Here is a 19,501-nt window from a genome sequence, read left to right on the forward strand (position 1 = left end):
ATACCTTGGTTCCTTTGCCAGTTTTCTCCAATAAATTCCAGCCCCCTCTTGCCTATTGTCTGTATCTCTTACTGCAGTCATCCCTATCAGCAGAATCTCCTTTCTCTATTCCCATGTTGGCTTAGTTCTTAGAATACTTTCTGCTACTTTATGGATATAATATTCTGTATGATTGTTATTATTCTCCTTAAAGGTTTGCATCCAAAATCCCAGTCTGTCCTTGTTCCTTGAACTTCCCCGTTTCATCATTTCTTTCCACTTTGAGTTATAGTTTTCTGCTTCTGCTATGTATAGGAGCCTTAACTATGCTACTCTGAAATATCCTTTAAAATTGGGTAATCCCAATACACTCTGTGCTATAGGAAGAATATCCCACTTCACTCTTGCAGTCTTCCCCTCCCAGATAAAATCATTCAGCTCTTTATTAATTGCTATCCACAACTTCTCCTCTGGTTGATAAAAATATGCCTGACCTGTGTATAAGACTAAAGGGACTAAAACATTTTAACTGCTTGTATCTTACTGTTGATATCCATATAGCAGAGCTTCCATTTTCTCAGTTTTTGTATTATCTTTTGTTTAGTTTCTTCCTGCATATACTTAGCTGCCACATCAGAATCATGTTTAATCCATACTCATAAATACTTCATTTTATCATGTCTCCATAAATATGGATATTGCTGAACAAATTTGTATGGGATACATAATTTACTGCTATTGCTTTTGTTTTAGCTTCATTCATTTTGTATCCTGAAAAGATTTGAAACTGTCTCAAAATGTTCCACAGCACTGTAATGTAACTTTCTGGTTTTGTCAGGTATAAAATAAGGTCATCTGCTAATAGAGCCAGCTTTTCTTGACTACCATACCAATTTTATCTTTGAATTTCTGAGTCCCTTATTTTCTTTGCCAGTGGTTCTAAATATAATGCAAAGGGGAGAAGCAACACCCCTGCCTGGTTCCTCTGCTCAAGCAGAGCTTATCAGGGAGGACCCTACCCACTTTAATTTTCACCTCCTATCCCTCATATATCTTCCTAATCAACCTTATAATTTTGACAGGAAATGCAAATGCTTCCATTGCTCTGCTCGTAAAGTTCCAGCTTACTCTGCCAAATGCTTTCCCTGCATCAAGACCCACCAACAGCAGTGGTATTTTCTTATATTCTGCTTATCTTTGGATCATCAGTGTTCTGTTAATGTCAAATGTTTGCCTCCCCTCCACAAAACCACATTAATCAATATCTATCAATTTTGGCATCACTTTTGCCATTCGTGTAGCCATTATAGACATAAACACTTTATAGTCCTGGTTTAGTATTGAAATGGGCCTGTACGAAGCTGGATCTGATGGATCTTTACTCTCTTTAGGTATTACAACTACCACCGCTTTCTTCCAGGATGTTGGTACTCCTCTTTTAAGTTTGTTTTTTTGCAGTGCATGTAATTTTATACTTGAAGGCTCTGTCATCGTTTTGTCTCGTATAGAGAGAAGCATTAAAATTAAAGCGCACTATGATTTTAACACAATTGGTTTGATTTACATTGCTGTCTGTCCACAATTTGATGCCTTTTACATCAGCATGACTACCAGAAACTTATCTTAAAGAGTTAAAGAACACTTGTATGCTATTAAGAGCAAAGATACCAACAGTGCCCACACCTTAACATATGGTTCCTTTAAAAAGTTCTGTTTTGCTGTCTTGAAGCATTTACCTGTGGATCTTATGGAGGGTTGTTTCAAAAAGCAGTTACTTAAAAAAGAAACACTGTGGCAGCTTAAGATGCAGACCAATAAGTTTCCTGGTCTGAATGATAACCATTTGTATAAATTATATTTTATAATTTTTTTTACTATCATGTTATTTTGTATTGACTTATATTTATGTGCTGTGAATTCAGTGCTTTTTTGACATTTTAGGTCTACTGTTTGTCTTAATTTAATTATTGTTTGATGTTTATGATTGGTCAGTTTGCATTATAAACTTGTCTTCTAGTCAGTTGTTCAGTTTTCTGAAGATGTGCCTTATGGATGAAAGCTCTCAAAAATAAACTTCCTTTAAGGAGAGTCTACTTTCCTGTGGTGGCTATCCGTGGATGTTTTCATTTTTCAGTTGTGCTATTCATCATCTGAGTGGTTTGTTTGTGTTGCTTTTATTGTTTGACTTGATATACTCCATCAGTGTTTCATTTATTTTAGCTAAATCTGTGTGCAGGTGTCTTATACTTTTCTCTAGGTTACTGGAAATCTTGTCTGGAGCTTGCACTGCTTTTTTGCTGAACAGCTACAATACTTTTCCTAGTCAGTATTTTTTCATTGACTTTTGTAGCTGATTTTCCTTCAGGTCCTCTGAATTTCTTTTTTCCTGGCATCCAGGCAATGCACTTACTAGCCAGTTACTAAGATTTACCCAGAAATCTAGGTCCACTGGGTTTCTCTGCTAAGTTTCTGTTTTCACACTGGGAGAGTTAGAATTAAGCTGTTATTCAATGTGCAGCCATCTTGGAAGTCGTTACTCCCATCATGTTAAGCAAATTTCTAACACAGTCAGGACTCATTATCCATGGGCCGATGCAGTTACCACAGGATTAATAAAGGTACACCAACACAGACCATACTAGAAACAGCTGCTTGGTCTTCCGTACACACCTTCACCAAACATTAGCACTTTGGTGCTATATCCAGAGCTAGAGCCTGGTTTTCTTGGCACAGATCTCCAACCTTCCCAATATAAAAGCTTTGGGAGTCCTCCCAATACTTAGTACTGCAACACTGACTACTGTGAACATTGTACAGTTTATTTGACATTTGTTTACAGGGATGGCCCATTTGAGTCAGAAGAACCCATTTTCAGTGGAGGCCCTGGGAGATAAGTTCCAACAGTACATACAGAATATAAACAGGAAATTATTACAATTATATAGGAACCAGAAAAATACATAAATTCTTTCTTATCTATAGAGCCATATAAACAATGGATTTAACTAAGAAAAAAAGAAGTTGAGTTTCCTCATTATTAGATGAAGTCAAGCATATATACATATTAAATGACCTGGCCGTAGGATATCTATACAGTCTATTAAGGGAGCTCAATGGAGTAGTTATAGGTGTTAGTCAAATATTCAGATGATAACAGAGATGATCATATATACATAAGAAACACGCATATTTATTGGCCTCAGGATATAATAACAAAGTATAGGTGGATGTTTATGATGTAGTAAGTAGTTGTAGTAGTTATTTTATAATTTACACACAGAAAATGTTTGTGATACTGTGAGGGCATAGTTATAGCAAATAGAGGTGAATGAGGAGATGCAAGGAGTGTTATGTGCGCTGTTAACTAAGCATAAGTGGTGAATGTTTGGATAGATGAAGCATCTTAAGAGAAGTTTTGGAGGGTAGCGCAATATAGAAAGAGGGAAGGATAAAGTGTATAAGAGATTAACCAGGAGTAGAGCATGAGCACAACCAAGAATTGTGAAGATGATGCTTTACAGATTTTTTTGAAAGCTACTAGTTCAGGAATGCTTCTGATTGATAGTGGGTTGGAGTACCATATTTTAGCAATACTGTGAGAGTAGTAATTTTGAAGCTTTAGTGATAACAAGGAGCTTCTTGTCTTCAGATCCGAGGGTTCTGCTGGGGTTGTAGTCTTTGATTATATTGTTTAGAGAGGGACAGGCGATAGGCTTATTGATTATGTTGGGTAGTGTTGTGAGCTGAATATTTATTTTACATTTGTTGATCGGGCTAGTCTAACCAGATACATGTCCGCTTTCAGTAGAGGCCTGGGGAGATAAGCTCCGATGAGAACAATAACAAAAATAACAAAATCATATATACAAAATTGATGTAAACAAGGTACAATGCTGTTACATTAGTGAGACTAATCCAAGAGATTAGAAGTTTATAACATAAAGCAAAATATGCAGGTATAAGTAGTATTCAAATGCAGTTTTAATACATAGTTTATAGAAGAGAAGGCAACTGATTTTATATATATATATATATATATATATATATATATATATATATATATATATATATATATGGAAATATATATATGTAAATATGCAGGTATAAGTAGTATCATTCAAATGCAGTTTTAATACATACTATATAGAAGAGAAGGCAGCTGATTATGTACACTTTCTAAGTAGAAATAGTATTTACAATAATACAATTCAATAGGATGTAAGTAGTAGTATCTAGAAGTAGAAGATTAGTTGTACTTAAGAAAGGGGGTAGATTACTGAGAAGAGGAGGGTAGGCTGATCCTAGTAGCAGGGCTAGTTGATCAGTCAGGTTCAGTACAGGGGCACAACCAGTGTGTTTTGAGGAAAAGGTTCAGTTTGGTTTTGAAAAGTGACATAGAGGGTAGTGAGGAAAGTTCACTGGGGAGAAGGTTCCAGGATTTTCCAGCTGTATTAGACAAGAGAGAGTTTCCAGCCCTGATTGATTTACAAATATTGACAAGAAGTTTATGGGATGAACGCAAGGTCTTCAGATTGTTGTAGGGGGTGATAAGGGTAGATAGAATAGGGGCATTTGTTGGATGGTGAAGGGTTTTATGGACAATGGTCAGTTGGTGGAATTTAATCTGATTTTGTAATTCCAGCCATCCTAGCTGTTTTAGATTATAACAGTGGTGGGTTCTAAAGGGGTTGCCTGTAGAAAATCTGGCTGTGTTATTGTAGGAGGTTTACATTTTATTAAGGTTGTTTTTGGATAGATTTGTATATTTAAGTGAGGCATAGAGGAGAGTTGAGATTAGGTGGTTATGAGCAATAGTTATTCTAGCTGCAGGAGAGAGGAAGTGTTTGATCCTGTAGAGAGAGCTTAGTTTTCTATTAACAGTTTTTATAGTGTTGTTAATATGGGTGTTGAAGTTAAGGTTATCTATGGTGATACCTAGTAGTTTGGTAGTAGCATCTGGGGATATGAGGGTACCATTATTGGATGTGACTGTGAAATCTATAGGGGGTGACTTATGAGTTGGGGTAAAAAGGAGGAACTTAGTTTTTTTGGGGTTCAGAAGGAGACAGCGTTGTGTTAAACACCTTTTGGCTAAGGGAGTTAAGTTCTGATATAGATGTGACTGAGCATATCAGTGTGGAATCATCTGCATATTGTATGCATGTTGGTTGAGGGATTTCTAGGTGAAGGTCATTGATAAATATAGAAAACAGGAGAGGCCCTAGTATGGACCCTTGAGGGACACCAAGGTTAATGGGGAGGTTGGTAGATAAAGTGTTGTGCCAGAGTACTGCCTGTTGTCTGTTATCTAAACAGGACTGGAACCATTTTATAGCTAGTGGCTCTAGTGACAGGGATTTGAGGATATTTATAAGTATCTGGTGGTTTACCATATCGAAAGCCTTAGACAGAGCTATAAACAGTGCAGAGGAAAGCAAACTGAGGTCACGGTTTTTGTTAATACAGTCAGTAAAGGAAAGGAAGGCAGTAGTAGTGCTGTAGGAAGGTCTGAAACCATGCTGGCAGTTGGAAAGTAAATTATTTTGGATTAGGTGGTCTAGCAGTTGCTTGTGGATACATTTTTCCATGAGCTTAGCTAAGGGAGAAAGTAGGGCTATGGGACAGTAATTGGAGAATTCTGTACAATTTCCACCCTTGTGAAGGGGAATAATATGGGAGACTTTCCAGATTTTAGGGATGTTTCCTTCAGTGATGGTTCTATTAATGAGAATGGAAATGGGGTAGGCAATGGATTTGGCTGCTATTTGTAGATATTCAGCGGGTAGTTGGTCTGCTGAAGGAGAGCATGGTTTTAGTTTTAGGAGAAGGGTAAGAATATATGTAGTTGGGACTGGTTGGAAAAGAAATGGAGGGGGTGGGATAGTATTAGACTTGGATAAAGTTAAGTTCTGAGTTGCTAACTGACGAGCAAGAGTTTGAATGGTTTCAGTAAAAAAGGAATTAAAGGCATTGGCGGTTTGCATGGGATTATTCTGTTCTGTGTCTTGTGGGTTTGGTGTAATGGATTGACCTGGGTGTAGTAATTGGTTAATACTTGCCCAAAACTTTTGTGGTTTATTATGGTGATTCTGCTGGAATTGTAGGTAGTAGTTTTTTGTCAGACAGTATAGCTTGTTTAGTTTTATTTCTCAGTTGTCTGAAGTTTTGTTGGTCTACAGGGCTTTTGGTTGAGTGCTATTTAGCCCAATACTTGTTTCTGAGATGAATTTGTTGCTTGGTTTCTTTTGAGAGTCATGGGGTGGATTTCGTTCTCATTCTGATAGAGTGGGTTGGTGCATGGTGGTCTAGTATGGCTAGGAATTTAGAATTAAAGTGATTAACAGCTTCATCCAGTGGGAGGTGTTTCAAGGGGGACCAGTTACATGCTCCAAGTTATCTTTGGAAGAGATCGGGGTTAAAGTTTTTTTTGGTTCTTATAGTCCTAAAAATAGTTGGGGGGCGGCCACGGTGGTGCAGTGGTTAGCGTTGCTGCCTCACAGCAAGAGGTTCTCTTGTTCGATCCTCGGCTGTGGTACCTTCTGTGTGGAGTCTGCATGTCCTCCCTGTGGTTGCGTGGGTTTCCTCTGGTTTCCTCCCACATCCCAAAGACATGCTGTAGGTGGATTGGACATTCTAAATTGGCCCTAGGTGTGAGTGCATGGGTGTGTGTGCCTTCTGTGGAAGGTTGGGCGCCGGGCTGGCAACTCGACACTGTAAAACTTCACTGCCAATCATGAGCGGACAGGTGATCCACTGTGGCAACCCCTAACCGGGAAAAGCTGAAAGAAGAAGAAGTCCTAAAAATAGTTGGATTGGGCAGATTGGTTTTAAGCCTGATGATATAGCTAAGTGAGTGATCACTAATATCATCAGGGAGGGTTCCAGCTTCATAGGTTTGGACATGGTTATTGATGAGTATTCAAACTAGGGTATTTTCCTTCATATTAGGCGTGTTAATCCTGGTGGGGGAGGTAATGGTTTGTATAAAACCAAATAGGTTAATATGGTTGGTAGGGTGGCTAATGCTACAGCTCTTCCAATTGATATTTCAATCTCCTATGAGTATGGTTTCTTGGGGTAAATTTTGAGATAACCAACAAAGGGTATTTTCTACAGTGGTAATATTGTTACCAGGAGGAAGAGAGATACAGATTATATAGATTGATTTGAATGTCTTAAGTTGAAGCTTGGTAATAAGAATTTCAGTATTAGAGTCTTGGGGTGGTTTTTTAGTCATAGGTAATAATCTGTAATCCTGATTTAAATAGGATAGCTATTCCACCTCCCTTTTTGGCTGCTCTATCTAGTCATAAGATATTATAACCAGGTGGGATGATTTCATTGTCTTTAGTTACAGGTTTTAACCATGTTTCTGTTAAGCAGAGTATGCCAAAGGAGTAGACATCCAAGAGAGCATGACGTTGTGCAATCTTATTATTTATGCTACATATATTGAGCTGTGCTAATAAGAGTGAGTTTGGAGGTTTGGTAAGGGAGTGAATAGAAGATGTGCTGGGGTTGAGGAGGTGAGTGGTAGTAGAATTTGTTGGGCCTGGGTTAGGGTGAGTGTCTCCATCTTGTAAAGATGGTAGTATTTGTAGTCTAGGATTTGGGAATTTGTTATATAGATTGAGGGATTTTCTGGGATTGTGAGAAATATATCTAATGTGGACTGTCCTGTGGTATTTTGCTAGTAAATAGCTTGGTGTAGATGTAGTGTTAAAATGGTTAGTGAAGATAAGTAGAGAAGGAGTGGTAGTTAGCCTATTGGGGTAGTGAAGGTGTGGATGTAATGGGTGTTCATAAGAGGTTAGTAAGTATGCAATTGTTAAAGGTGGTAGAAGTAGGAGTATGAGTAACCTCTGTAAGTGGACTGGGGAGTGTATCTTATCCATTTGGATGGATAAGTTATTAGGTTCCTGCTATAGTGACAGGGTTATACTTGGTGTGGAGAGATATAGGTGGTGGGTGTGGTGGGTGAAGATAGGGAGTGGTATGTTAATAGAGGGAGTTGGAGTTAGTTGGCCAATGGAGACGGTCTGTGTGATTGGTGGGAGTGGGAAGGGGTGTGGTTAGGTAGTATAAGAGTAGGACCACTGGGGGTGGGAATTGGGGTTAGAGTAGGGGAGCGGAGTGAGCCCGCAGGGTGAACGGAGCTGGTAGACCCAAGGAAAGAAGGCAGCAGGACAGTGTGAAAAAAGCTATGAATATGGAGAAGGTGTTTGGGGAATTCTAACCAGTCTAGCTTTTGCAGAGGTATGCAGTGGTGAATATTGAAGCAAACTTTGCTAACTTGTTATAGCACTGATCCATTTTAGTTTTATGGAAGTGTGTAGGTTGGAGAGAATAGAGGCACCATATAGAAGGGAAGGAAGTAAAAGGTTTTTGCAAGGGTAATCATGGTTGATGCGGACAAAGAGCTTTTATTTCTGTATAAGATGCCAAGTTTCTGGTGATCTAGAAGAGTTGGAGTAGTGTAGAAGAGGTGCAAATGATGGTGGAGTCATCTGCATACTGTGAGTGTTCCGGTGGGTGAGGCAGTGTGAAGATCATTTGAGAATATGTTGAAGGGCAGGGGACTGGGTATAGAACCTTGTGGGACACCAGTGGAGTTGTGTAAGAAGGGAGAGATTTCACCTAGCAATGTTGCTGCTTGTTTTTGCTCGTGCAAGTAGCTGTGGAACCACTGTAAGGTGGGAGGGGATTTGAAAGGTTGTGTAAGAATAAGGAGTGAGAGGCAGTATCAAATTCCATAGAAAGCTCAAGAAATATAGAAGATACCAAGTAGCCTATGTTTCTAGCTCTATTAATAGATTCAGTGAAGGATAATAGGGCTGCAGAAATGCTGTGGCGTGGGCAAAAACCATGTTGTTTATATGTAATAAAGTGTTTTGTAGCAAATATTTGAATAACCGTTGGTGTATGCATTTTTCTAATATTTTTGAGATGGGAGATAGAATGGCTATGGGTCAAACATTGGTCAGATCAGTGGATTTACTGTCTTTGTGGATAGGGATGATACAGGACATTTTCCATATCTCTGGTACTACAGATTCTGAGATGGTTCTTTTGAGCAAGATGCTGAGGGTTCATATTACGTTATCGAAAGATAACGTAATGGAACGCTCAGAACTTCGAAATGGCCGTATATCGAAACTTTTATTGTGAGGGGCTGTGCCCCCCACACCACCCGCTAAATATATATTCCAACTCCGAGATCGCACTACAGTGAGGAAAGGGCAAATATCCCAATCTTCACTGTACTGCGATCCCACAATGCGATCTTTGAAATGCGGCCGTTTCGAAGTTCTGAGCATTCGATTACGTTATCTCTCGATAACGTAATAGGAACCCATATGCTGATAGGTAAACTATAGAGCTAGCAGCTAATTTAAGGTAATGGGGAGAGAGGTTGTCAGCAGAGGTAGAACAGGATTTTAGTTTCAGTAGGAGTTTTCTTATAAGGCTTGTAGGAATAGGTTGCAATTAAAGTGTTGAGTTTTCTGAATGCAGTTTTTTGCTGATATGCTGGAGATGGTTGGAACTAGTATTATGGGAATTAATTGGGGGAGTTGAGCAGGAGGGGGAGATGCTAGAGTTGGGGGTATTGGAGATTAACTCAATTATGGATTGTACAAAGTGTTTGTTAAAGTTTTTCGCTATTTGGCATAGAGGGTCTTTGAGTGAAAGGCAAGGTTCTTTTTTTGTGCCAGGGTTGAGCAAGCTTGCTATGGAGGTCCAGAATTTTTTTGGATTGGTTTTATGGTTTTGTTGTAGGCATGTTGTAGTATGATTGTTTGTCTTTACAAACTTGTTCCTTTATATGGTTTCTCAGTTGTTTGAGGTGTATTAGGTCTGTATCATTTTTCTATGCCTCCAGAGAGTCCAGACTTCATTTCTTTTTTTCATTAGATTTTTACATGCCTTGGATAGCCAGGGACAGATTGTTTTATGGTTCTTTTTGTGTGGACTAGAGCTAGTGTGTCTAGTGTTTTTAGGAAGGTGTTGTTAAAGTAATGCATAGTTTTGTCTAATAGGAGATGTTTTAGGGGAGACCAATTTATTTTGTTGAGTCATTCATTACATTTTTCTTGTGTAAAATTGGTTATGTTCCGAACAGATTTTAGAGTATATGTCATTAGAAGGTGTACATTAGTTCTGGTAGTAAATGTTAGTAGGTGGTCACTGAGGGTATTTGGCAGTGTGCCACTAGGGTTGAAGTTAGGAGGATGTGACACCAGTATCCAATCTAGGATAGATTCTTGTGTGTAATCCTTATTGTACCTGGTAGGGGAATTATTTACTTGTGAGTAACCATAGAAGGTTAATACTGTTTGATGGAAATTCTGATGAGATGGACTTCCAGTCTATATTAACGTCACCTAGAAAAATAGACTCATGCTTGATGGTTTGAGAAGCCCAAGATAGAGTATTCTGTCCTGGAGGAATGTTAAGAACAATGATGTAGATTTCCTTGGTGGTGTTAAAGTTTAAGAAGGATATGAATATTTCAGTGCAGGGGAAACTTGGGATGTTATCTTTGAATGGAGTAAAGTTAATAGACTGGGAGTAGAGTAGAGCTACTCCTCTTCCTTTCCTATGGCGCCTGTCAAAGTCTAGTTATGTTATAGTTAGGTGTCAATACTTCAGAATCTCTTATAGTAGGGTTTAACCAGGTTTCAGTTAGGGCTAGGATGTCAGGTTTGTTCTGGTCTATCCAAACATGAAAGGGGGAGATTTTATTTTGAATGCTTCTAATGTTGAGTGACATGATATGTAATTTTCTTGGACATGCTGGGTTGTGGTGGATGTCTCCACATTGAAATAATACTTAAAGTAGGTAGGATAGTAGTGCATTGAGTTTTTTTGCGGATAGTTGTATAGCTAATGTACAATAATGGAAGATGTTTGAGCATATCACTGTTGCAGTACCCCTTCTCTTCCTCTGGTCCCACTTCTCTATTGACCCTGGGTTTGGAGTGGATGCACTACTTTTCACCATCCTCCTCTTCCCCTCACATCTTATTCCTCTAAAAAATAGTCACTTGCTGTTATTAGGATCAGTTAGGCAGGTCATGCTGTGCCTAAGATACATCGGACTTTGGTACCTTGGACAAGAAAGACCTGAAGATTTTGCAAGTTAAGTGACGAAAGACTGGTATTTGGGCCAGTCATGGACTTCTGCAATGCAGTAAGTCCCAAAACTTAATGGTGCAACACTGGTGTACTCAAGCATTTTCAATTATTGTAAGCTGTCTTCACAACTGTACTTTTTTTTATTCTTGAGTTTCCCTCCAAATGATGTCTGTTTGGAATATTATTAACTTGAGAACATTTTATGTGGTCTTTCAGACAGCTTCTGTTACCTAAACAGAGCCATGTCAAACTTCTGAAAATTGATCAGCCTAAGCTGCCACCTTAGCTGATTCCCATCATCCATATTTTATTGAAGAGGGACAAGAATCTGCTTTCATACTTTACTGCTCTAAAAAGTGTGACTGATTTTAGATTGCATGAGGAGAACAGTTAACTGTAGAAACCTTGGTGGCTGACCCAGCTACTACTTAACTAGAGTTTCACAAAGGATAGCCAGTCACCTCTACAGTATGCTAAGCTGTTTTAGTATGAGTCAAGGAAAGCAGAATATTTGATTGGTTTAGGAACAAAAATGTTCATCTGCTACACTTGGTATCAGGGCCATAAATTTACAGATCCATTTGGTACAGTCCAGTTTGTCAGTTTAATTGAGTTTGTTATCTCACTAAGATGTTGTAGATGACTCCCAAAGGTAAAAGCTGTGAAAATTGACCAATAAAGGGTGACAAAGCTGGATTGCATATGATTGTGTGGATATGATGCAGTTACTTTCTGTCTTATTGCTGCTGGATCCATTTTGTGGTAGCATGCATGGTTAAGAACACATTTTACTTACAGCATAGAAACCAAGATTCTAAATGCATTTCTTGATATAATTTTCCTCTTTTGAACATCAGAAAGTTCTGCAGCAGTTGGTGGAAGAATCGAAAACAATGTAGACTGTTGCGTTTTTTTTTTTTCATGGCTGCTTTTTCTGCTAATGTCTGCTGATTGACAATTCTCCTTTCTTTTCCTGTGACTCAGCCTTGGAGAGATGCCTTCATCCAGGTAGCAGTCACATAGTTTTTTTTTTTTTTTTTTTTTTTTTTTTTTTTTGCTGGTCTAGCTTCTGGTACTCCAAGGTAGAACGACATGTGCTCTACAATACCTGTCCACTGATGTATGTGCTCTTCATCACATGTTAGCAAGTACAGTGGACCAAGCTCTCTTTATCTCCCCAGGATGGATGAGCCAGGGTCAGCTACTTGCTCCTGCTCCCCTAGACTGTCTCTTCCAGTGTTCAGTTTGTTAATCGATCCTTGGTCATCAATGTTAGACTCAGAAGTTTATCCATTTGAACTATGGAACCAGCTATGTCGATTAAGAACTTTTTCATCCTTCAGTCCTTGCATACAATTGAAATTACTCCTCAAACAAATGTGCTCACCAAGCTGAAACCATTGCTAGATCAGCATGATTCTGGTTTGATTCTGTTTCATGGAGTTTGCTGCTTGCATTGAAGATTTAGGAAAGATCTGTACTGCAAGACAGTGGGCAACTGAGAGAGGTTCTTGTACTGCGTACAGGCTATTTAAACTCCCCTTTTGTATTTTTTTCCAAATTAATCTTGGGATTGTTTGTTTGCAAACAAAGGTATTCCTGTATGTACTGTTTGATACACAATCTGTGCTTTTGCCAGGTAAAATTGATGATGGGAGAGTGTGCTAAATAGCTTTTAGTGTACTCTTTTTGGTTGGCCACTGCTGGAAGGGACTGCCTTGTGAGTCCCATAAAACAGCTTTTCTTTGGGGTGTATTCATGCCTCTCAACTGTCCAGATTTTCACCTCTTATTTTTGATCTGTTCCACATAAAATGTGTAGTTTTCTAGCAAATCATTGAAGATTGAAATCACTAAATAATGTCAGACATTTGAGTTTCAGACTTCATATCCTTCAGAAAAATGCATGGTAATCCACAACCTTCTATTCTAGCAACTTTATAAATTTATAAGAGCAATATTTATAATATGTTCCTATTTTTAGGCCTTTGTCCCCCATTATTTATTTTTTTGCTTTGTCCAGACCTCTTGTACTAAGTGGTTGAGACGTATGGTTGTATTGCCTGACATGCGTCAGCCACTGATGCAGATTGAAGTAGTAGTATGTCATACGTTTTGCTTTCATGGTAAGTGGTGGTGTAACACTTTTTTCACTTAGCATAATATTATGCATCTTCCCTTTAAGCGGAATTATGGCTTAACCTACTTTTATTGTGTTATTTGCAGAGGAATAGACTTATTTTTATGAATGGCTTATTACCGACAGTAATTTTTCATAATAACTTGATGCATCCTTTTTCTTTTCACTGCAGAGGAACAGCAGTGGACTTGTAGAAAATCCCACTGACGTCTTCCGTTTTTTGATGGAAGAACGTATTCAGTGTTGTCAGTCTAAAAAAGTTCGGTATACACAGAGAGTCGATTACCTCATGCAGCTGCCAGTGCCTATTGAAGCTGCTACTAATAAAGGTAAAACTGAATTGGATTCATTGTTATGGTTCATGGCAGATGAAAGTGATTGCAGCATGCTGATGTTGGTTGACTGTAGATGTGGCTCAATGTTGTATTTTGATGTGTAGTTCATTATCATTGTTGGCTAGACCAGCTTTTTTAATAATGATAACCTGTGATAAGTTAATTTGTTGTTCATGTTTGATATCAAATGCAATACTTTTATAAAAAATTAGAACATGGTTCAAGCTTCAAGCATCTGTGAATGGTGGTTGAGAAGAGAGAAAGTATGACTGATGAAGTCAAAACTAGAATCAGAGGGGCTGCAGCAATTGGAACTGGGTGTGAGGGGTAGTGTGTGATTGCAGAATGCCGAAGAAGCTGAAAAGAAAAGTGTACAAAACAGTGGTGCAACCTGGGCAATGAAGATAGAGCAGTTGAGTAAGCTTGAAGTGATGCAGATAAAGTGACTGAGAGGGGTGGTAGGATGTATACCATGGGACAGACGAAATAATGACAGCATCGGAGCAGAAGCTAAAATATCTCAATTGCAGAGAATGTCAAGGAGAATAGATTATGGTGTTTCAGTCACATGTACAGGAATGTAGAAGATGATTTGATGAAGATTTGGAAGAGACAGGCAGGCAGTGCAATGGTGCAGCGGTTAACGTTGTCACTGGTTCTGCTGTTCGATTCTCGGCTGGGCTGCCTCCTGTGTGGAGTCTGCAGAGGAAAGCAGAGCACCCAGAGGAAAAACATGCAAACACAGAGAGGACATGCAGACTCTGCACAGAATGCACCCCAGCCAAGAATGAAACCGGGGATCCTGTTGCTGTGAGGCAACAACACTACCTGCTGCGCTAGTGTACATGATGATATTTAAACTAGTACAGTTCTGAATTTTCTATGTTAACATGCATGATACAGATTGTAACATGACTGAATTCTGTTTACTGACCTGGTGAAGGGAAGAGGTATACCTGATCTTTGTTCTGTGTTACATAGTAATTGATAGGGGTTATTAATGAGTTGTGATCATACCAGGTTTGTATTCTCAAACTGGATTAAAGAAATTTACCTCAAAAGCAAAGCTTGAGTTGTGAATTCCTTGATTTCAAGAACACATCACAAATAGTTGTTATTGAAGACCCAATCATAATTTATCAATCATGCAAAACTCTGTATGGGTATATTAGGGTTTATCCATGGTTGGTGTGGTTCACACCTGTACTTAAACCAACAGTGAGTAAGTCCTGTAGCCACGCACAGGAGTGGATTATTGCTATTATACAGTCACATTGTTTAAGAAAGAAATTGCTTGCCTTTCTTAAATAATTTGATTATATAATGAGACTGTAGTGTTCATCTGCCTTTTGCAGTCAAAAATGTTGTACTATGCGTACATATAACATCTACATCATGTAGCTTATACCATGCACCAGTGTAGTGCTGAAGTGAAGTGGAGTTTTTTCCTTTTGCGGTGCATTCATTTTTTGTCTTTTTTTGTTAATGGATCAGACATCCAAACCAGTGTGAAGTGCTGAGTTATTAAAAAAAAAAATGAAACAAAATATGTTTGCAGGGGGCGGGGCACTTTTTTATTGAAATCTTGCAGAGGTATTTATACTGATGGTTTAGATTAGAGATGGTCATTTATGAGGTGATGCAGTTTCATTATTCATATTCTTTCAGTATTCTTAGCACTCACTTTCTGTAGTTGAAAAGGGATTTAATAGATGATAATAGCAATAAGTGTTACACCACTATGGGAACCAGTGATTGCAGTGTTCATAAACAGACCATGAAAAGTCAGTTATTTGCTGTTAGTATAAAAGCTAGTTCAACTTTACTAATAAAATTAAATTGTACTGTCTATTATTACCGAGTGATGGAAATCCTGAGTGGTATAAGCATTTTAAGAGAGACAGGATAGGAATAAGAGGAAGATGAGGGACATAATCTCTAGATGATTGACAGGTATGATTCTCATACTGCCGGTAATCATATCTCTCAGCTATGAAGAGTTTTGCAAAATGTCCTTGATTTTTCTGGTATTTTGCTCTATCCATTGTAAAGTATGATAGGATGGAGTTAAGCAGCATATCCTAAGAGAAAGTCCAGCTGCTCAACAATGCTTTTGTGAAAGGACTTTTCTATTGGTATATGCTCAATTTACAGTGGGCATGCTGACTGGGCTGCCCAGTGTCTGCATTTCTGAATAGAGATAAGCATTTATTGTACAATTCTTTATAATATGTGGTAAGTTTTAGCTGCCCTTATAGGATATCATCCACTTAACTATTTATTTTAAAAAAAGATGCGTGGTAGCACAAGTTATGTAACAACTTAAGTGGTTGATGATTAGCAGTGTATTTTACTTTTCACTGCTGTTTGTGTGGCAGCACGTCTCACTGCTGTTTTTATGCAGTACAGCTTGTAAAACTTTAGTTTCCAGAGTAGTTCCCCAGTGTCTGCAGTCTGTGTAGTTTGTGTGTAAAAACCTGGCTGTAATAAGTTATTTTTATCTCCTTTTCAGAACATAATCAGAGCACTCCTTGCATTACAATGCAGCTGGACATTAAATATGAATGTTTAACACTGTTTTGTTTCATTCCATGCTTCACCCATGAATCCTTCATCCAATAGGCCCCTTTGTTCCTCTCTTTCTGCCACTGATGGACTGCAAAGAGAGGAAGAGTAAAGAGTCAAGGATTGCAGCCATCATTATGCAAAGGATTAAAAAGCTTTGGTATGCTTTTGCAGTCCTCTGTCTTGGCTAGCAGGTTGGTGCAATAACCATTGTACCAAGTCACACTGAGGGTGAGTTCTTTTGCACAACCAAAATACTGTCCTGGAGGGCCAGCCATTTATTTTTTCTCTGTTATTTGTACCCTTGTGCTTGCTTGCTATCAAGTCAGTGCCTCAACCTGGTGCTTCATCTGCCCATTTGTACACTCACTAGTACAAGAGCTACACAGCCCCTTTGTTCCCTGCTAGGAAGAGAGCCACTGGAGCACACACTGAGTTGTCCATCAGGCAAGAAGTATTTGAGGCACAGTCATCACCCTGGCAGCCTTGGCAGGAGTTTTTGTACTTCTCTAATTCTTCCCCTGATTGTGATAGGATCCGAGTCACTTCAGAAGCCATAATGCACCTTCACTGAAGTATGCATGCCACCATGCATGCATTCCTGAAGAGTTACAGTCATCAGTTTGAGTAGCCATATCCACATTCCTCCTTGATCGGTGACCACGTTTGGCAATGGCTCTGTGTCTTTACCTGGAGCAACAGGTCTGGTAGCCCAGAACCACCAAATACCATCCCTAGGTGGGTGTGCTGGCAAAAGGTCACATATCTTCCACTTCTCCAACCCAGCTTTTCAGTTTCAAAGCTGCTAATTGAATACAGGTAATCTGGATCACAGTCAAGACTGTACTGTCTGTGCCACAAAGAGAGGGAGTTCTAGGCACTTCTTTGCTAAGCGTATGGTCCTAAGTCTATATGTGTTGTAGCATACCTCTGGGCTTTCCCTCTAGTATAGCGATTAATGTTTGATTTGCCCTCTCTGTGACACGTTCATTATTAGACATGGGTGACAGAGCAGGATACAGGAATTACAGGCAGAGTTTGACCAAAATGTAAAACATAGACACAATGAACTTCATTCTTCTGTCTCTTATCCTTATTGAACTGAACTGGAGAGCTTTGCTGCCAGTAGCAGTTGCCTGTAATACTGTCTGCATAGTTGATTTCTAAAGATTTTTATCCAGACTTTTGTCTTCTTGAGTATTGCTTAAGGGAGCAGCTTTGATCGTGTAGGTCATATACTGATTCTTCAGCCTAGGTTCATGGCTTGGTTTGGATTCTTCAGCTTAGGTGTATTGATGACATTTAGGTATATTGACATTTGTTGATATCCAGGGACACATCCCCTTGTGTAGCCTATTTGTAACTAATTACATTGTCAGATTAAAAGTAGTCTCTAGAATCAGCGATATTAACCATGTTATTGCCATGTGCAAGTCTTGCATGAAATACTGGAATAGAAGGGCACTGGGGAACTTCTGTGGGACTTTTTTTCTTGCCCTTGCAGCCAATTTTGAATACCACTAGAATCGGGTTTTTCTGCTCCGATAGATTTCTTGACTGTTAAGCCCAGTCGTCGTTTGTCCTAAACTGTGTTACTGCAGTGTAGTTCTGCCTGGTATGATATTTTTGTTGACTGCAGTGCTTACACTGTTCAGCAACAAGAATATTTACTATTTTATTTATTTAACATTTGTTTACCGTGAAAGCCCGACTGGTCCACTCAGTACCAGCAAATGTTATAGTGCCCATATGTTTCCTTGTGCATGAAATGCTGTTAATGTTTCAGTGGCAGATCATGTATAAGGTGATGATATTCACACTCATTTGTCATCTCATGGATACTTTGGATATGCACTTGTGCATTGCCATATTAGACTCAAAAGTACATAGAGCATCCGAAGTACTCATTGACTATTCCTCTGTGGATCCCCAGGTTAGGCAAAACTTACAAATGCATAACGAACCAAACTTAACTCCTCACAGGAGTGTCTTGCAGCCTCTTCTCACATCTCACTATTTCACTTATCCTTGAAACTTGCCTTGCCTCCTTTTTTACAAAACCTCTCATTCATTTTTTTAATAAACTTGCGATTCAAGATCTACTAAACACAGTTCCCCCCCTCCTCTTCTAAACCATTTTCTCTCCTACATTCTATATATGACATAAGAATAAATTTGTATTTGTAATAACTAGTTATTTTTTCATTAATTACTTCATTATTGCAGCGTTTTCTGTCCCAGTATGTGTTTTTTTTTCTCTACCTACAGCATATATAACTTGCAGCATTCAATTATAGGTTCATAGGTTCATACTAGGCTATCTGCCCTAGGACATTTATAAGCCTAGCCAGAGTTGTGTGACTTTCACCACCCCTTAGGTTGAAGAATACTATACCCATTAGTTTGCCTTGCCTCTGTCCAGCAGTGATACAGAGATGATCCCCGGGGTAAACCTACAATCTCCCATCCACTGGTCAAGATTCCTCTTGAACAGAGCCAGCGAGGTTCTCTGTCTCACATGGACCGGGATTCTGTTCCACAGCATAGGGAGTCTCTGGGTGATGAATCTTTCCCTCCAGCATGTCCTATTTATATCCGTGTTGAGGTTTAAGTCTCTTGCTCTTGTGGCTCTGGTGGATTTGGATTTTTTGAGGTGGAGCATGTCCATTAATTCCGGGTTGGACATGGCCTTGTATGTCAGGCACAGGTCACCTCTGAGCAGACGGTATGCGACTGAATAGAGCTGGAGTTTCTTCAGTCGGGCAGCATATGGCATATTTTTGAGCCCCTTTATCCTTTTGGTGAGGAACTTTTGGGGTCTTTCCAATTGCTGCAGGTGTCGGGTAAGATACATTCCAAATGGGGCAATGCACTCAATCATTGGTCTGATAAGTGAAGAGTACAGGGGAACAATGACCTCTCTTGATCTGGATGTGAATCCCTTCATAATCAGGTGGGCAATGTAGAAGGTCCTCCTAACCACTTTGGCAATGCGAGTGTCAAAAGAAAGGTTACTGTCAACTCGGGTCCCCAGGTCCCTGATAACCTCTTCTGTGCTTAATGCCACCTATGTGGTAACTTGGGGTTACCTTGTTTTTACCAAAGGGTATGACTATACATTTTTTGGCGTTTAGCTTAAGGCCATGGCTCTGGCACCAGTTATCCATTTCTATGAGACCTCTCTGAAGGATATCTGTGTCTGATGGATTTTCAACTATGGCGCCCAGTTTGCAGTCATCTGCAAACTTTGTCAGCCACAATCCTCCTATGTTTGCCTGCACTTCTGAAAAGTAGATGCCGAACAAGAGGGGGCCCAGGACTGAGCCCTGTGGGACACCGCTTGTGAC

General features: G+C 39.2%; 1 protein-coding gene across 3 annotated transcripts in view; it reads left to right on the forward strand.

The window, feature by feature from the left end:
• USP13 (ubiquitin specific peptidase 13) overlaps positions 1-19,501 on the forward strand; it is a 1,684,661-nt gene that overhangs the window by 1,366,086 nt on the left and 299,074 nt on the right. For all 3 annotated transcript variants that reach the window (XM_044070383.1, XM_044070384.1, XM_044070385.1), the window contains exon 12: positions 13,427-13,583. In XM_044070383.1, the coding sequence (XP_043926318.1) occupies positions 13,427-13,583 (157 nt within the window). The remainder of the gene's footprint in view (positions 1-13,426; positions 13,584-19,501) is intronic.

Source organism: Protopterus annectens, chromosome 4.part1 (genome assembly GCF_019279795.1).
Source record: "Protopterus annectens isolate FY-2018-M chromosome 4.part1, PAN1.0, whole genome shotgun sequence".
NCBI lineage: Eukaryota > Metazoa > Chordata > Ceratodontiformes > Protopteridae > Protopterus > Protopterus annectens.